Consider the following 3,505-nt stretch of genomic DNA (forward strand, 5'->3'; position numbering starts at 1 on the left):
GTCGCGATGTGAGGGAGCCTGCTCCGAGGTGGTGCTCCGCCAGCTGTGAGCTCAGGGCCTTGGCGGGCCGCCGAAATCTGACGCTGGTGGCCGAGGCCGCGCAGGCGCGCGGGCTGGCGACGACGGTCGGCGGCGGCGGCGAAGGCGGTAGGGGTGGGGCCGAGGACGAGGAGGCGAGGGGGAGAGGGGGAGTCGGTCTAGGGCTGGGGTCCGCGGCGACGGGATCGAAGAAAGGAGGAGAAAAAAAAGAGGAGAGAGAAAAATATATAAGGGTATTTTGGTCAGTTTGCTGAAAAAGTGGACCGAATCTGCAAAAACGAAAAAGGTGGCCCGGTTTTGCAAAAACCCAAAATAAGTGGATTTTTTATGCAAAAAGGCCAAAAAAAAAATCTACAAAAGAAAAAAAAGCTTTTTCCGTATTTGCTCCCGTCAATTTTTTTTTTTCACAAATAATACTATCAAGTTTATAATTATAATTTTGGTTCTATCAGGGAGAAACATTAAATTTAACATGGTGAATTATTCAACGTATTTAACATGTTCTATATTTATATTCCCCCTATTCAATATTTATATTTTTTCGTAATACATATATTTTTCTTAATAACGACGAATCATTCACCGTATTTAGACACGGTGAATCGATTATCTTGTTCAACTTATTTCAGCACCTTCATCCTTTCTCGCGTGGCGCTTACGTGACGTTGCGTGGGCGAGAATAGAGTCGAAATTATAGTTATAAATTTGTGTGAGATTATTTATGAAAATAATTTTTTTTGAGGGGCCAAATGAAAAAGAAACCCACGAGAAAAAAAAGAATTACGTGGTGGACCGGGTTCAGAAGAGAGTTACCTGAGCGTGTCGCAAAAGCTGTGCACCAGGAGCATAGCACAGGGTCTACGGATTCCTCTTGCGTGTGGTAGCCAGCCTCCCACACTCCGCGCGACCTCTCCCACCCCGCCCCCAAAATTTCTATTTATTGAAATAATAAAATTCATAAAATAATATATTTTTATTTTTTTTAATCATTATTTTATTCTCATTTATAACCCCATCGCCCTTAAGAGCTCTCCCCCACCCGCCTCTCTCTCTCTCTCTCTCTCTCTCTCTCTACACACCTCTCGCTCTTTCTCTCTCTCCAACTATACGTTAGAAGAGGCCTCTCTCTACGCGTAGGGATTTTTTGTTTCCTCACCATCACCACCACCACCACCACCACCACCAAACCCTCGTCGCAGCGACGTTCGCGGAGGAGGAGTTGGAGAGCGCGGGGATCGGACCCGGCCACCGCGTCGGAGCCGGATCCATGGTGATCTCGGCGGAGGCACCGGCGAGGCCGCCGGAGCCCGCGGCGGAGCCGGCGCGGCAGCGGAGGGAGGAGCCGCTGCGGAGGGGCGGCGGCGGAGGCGACCACCTCCTTCTCCGGAGCCTCGCGTCGTTCCCGATCTTGAAGACGTGGGGGAGCCAGCGCCTCCTCCGCTGCGCGAGCGTCAACCGCAACGGCGAGACGATCGGCGGCGGCGGCGGCGGAGGGGGCCGGAGATCGGCGGCGCCGCCGAGGATCCGGTACCCGTCTGCGGCGGCGTCGGCGGCGGAGGAGGAGGAGGAGGAGGAGGAGGAGGAGGAGGGGGGGAGGGGGGAGATCGCGGAGGTGCGGCGCAAGCTCCTCGTCCACCTTCGCGAGGCCGCGGACCGGATGAGCCTCGTCCCCTTCCCTGCTCCGGCGCCGGCGCCGGAGCCGGAGCCGGAGCCGGAGCCGGAGCCCGATCCGGAGCCGGATCCCTCCTCCTCCGCCGCGGCCGCGACGGCGGCGCGGCCGTGGAATCTACGGGCGAGGAAGGGATCATCATCGGCGGCGGCGGCGGCGGAGCCCGCGGCGGCGGCGGAGCGGCGGACGGTGAGGCTGAGGTCGGAGGACGCGGAGCGGCGGGAGCGGCCCCGTTTCTCGATCGCCCTCACCGTGGAGGAGATCGAGGAGGACATCTACTCCGTCACCGGCTCCCGCCCCCGCCGCCGCCCCCGCAAGCGCCCTCGCCTCATCCAGAAGCATCTCGACGTACGTATCCTCCCTCACCCCCACCCCCCTTCTCTTTCTCTTTCTCTCTCTTAGGGTTTTAACCCCTCCTCCTCCTCCTCCTCCTCCTCTCTCTCTTTCCCCTTCGTTGTTGTAGTCGTTGTTCCCAGGGTCGTGGCTCACGGAGATCACCCTCGACACGTATAGGGTTCCGGAGTAGCCCCCCTCCCCCCGGTAACCTCACCGCCCCCGGTGACCCCTCTCCTCCTCCTCCTCCTCCGCTTAAAGAAACAGTAAGTAGATCCCTCTCTTCTCCTTTTTAATCCCGCGGTTTCAGGTGTTTGTGTTTTTTTCTTTTCTAAACTTTTTTACTTCTTCCTAATTTACGCCCGTTGTAATCTCTTGTGTATCCATTAATTAACAATCAACATTAGAATTTCATATATGTATTTTTAGAACTGAGCTAAAATATTTTTAGAATTATTATGTGTTTTTCGATTCTTTCCGCTTCGTTTTTAATTGTCGTCGAAGCATCTGAATTGATAATGTAANATATTTTTTGATAATGTAATTTACGATATTTAAACTTGTTAGGCAACAAATATAGTATTTTTTTTTTTTTTAGGGACATTATTTATCACGTAATTAATTTGTCACAAAGGCACATTATATTTGTCCACTAGTTAAACAATAAATAAAAAACAATATCAAAAAATATAAAATATAACTTTTGCATGCTCTATTATTAAAAGCAGTGGAAAATTTATTTTGATTAATATAAGGGGCGAGGTGATCATTGCGGGGGTAATTGGGAATGAGCAATGTTCAATATACAACTAACTCTTTTTGGGTTATAATCTTACAAATTAGGATAGGTCCCAAGTCACACACGCTATAATAGGAGAATGTTACATTGATAGAGATGTTTGAGGCTCCGGTGTGGGATTACGGCATCTGCGTCGGCGTCGGTGGAGGTTTTCAGATGTCGCGGGATCGAATTGTTATAGGAATATTGTACAGAAATGGAACGAAGGTGAGCGACTTGACAGGGAGGGAGTCTACACCGTCACAGTTGCATCATATCATTACTAACAAATCAATTATATTTTTATTTTTTTAAATAAAAAATACAATAAAAATATTTTTTACTAATCATGATGAGCGAGTGAATCTAAAGGAGATAATCCTTTTGGTTGAGCACGTCATGTCAGTAATATAACTGGTGTATTCTAAAATTTTTTCTTAAGAGGAGGGTGTAAGGGAGTGGCGGCTGAGTGAAGCTGGGGGGCCAAGCTAGGGAGAGGGATTGGTTTGAAGGTTTATCATTAAAGAAAGCGGTGCAACCTTTACAGTCGAAAAGTGGGGTAAATCTTACAGTCTCTCTATTCAATTTTTTTTTTGCAAATCCTAATCTTATCATATTTTAAATTTTTAGGACTTTGATTTTAAAATTTAAATACGTTGCTTATTTTGACACATTTAGTTAGTATA

The 3,505-nt window shown here is 48.8% G+C and overlaps 1 protein-coding gene across 1 annotated transcript; it reads left to right on the plus strand.

Annotated features, from left to right (window-relative positions):
• On the plus strand, nt 1,095-2,519 carry LOC109709965 (translation initiation factor IF-2-like). Its single transcript, XM_020232363.1, has 2 exons — nt 1,095-2,056; nt 2,172-2,519. The coding sequence occupies exons 1-2, from the start codon at nt 1,307-1,309 to the stop codon at nt 2,232-2,234; spliced, it is 813 nt and encodes a 270-aa protein (XP_020087952.1). The 5' UTR covers nt 1,095-1,306; the 3' UTR covers nt 2,235-2,519.

Source organism: Ananas comosus, linkage group 5, assembly GCF_001540865.1.
Source record: "Ananas comosus cultivar F153 linkage group 5, ASM154086v1, whole genome shotgun sequence".
In the NCBI taxonomy this organism is placed as follows: Eukaryota; Viridiplantae; Streptophyta; class Magnoliopsida; order Poales; family Bromeliaceae; genus Ananas; species Ananas comosus.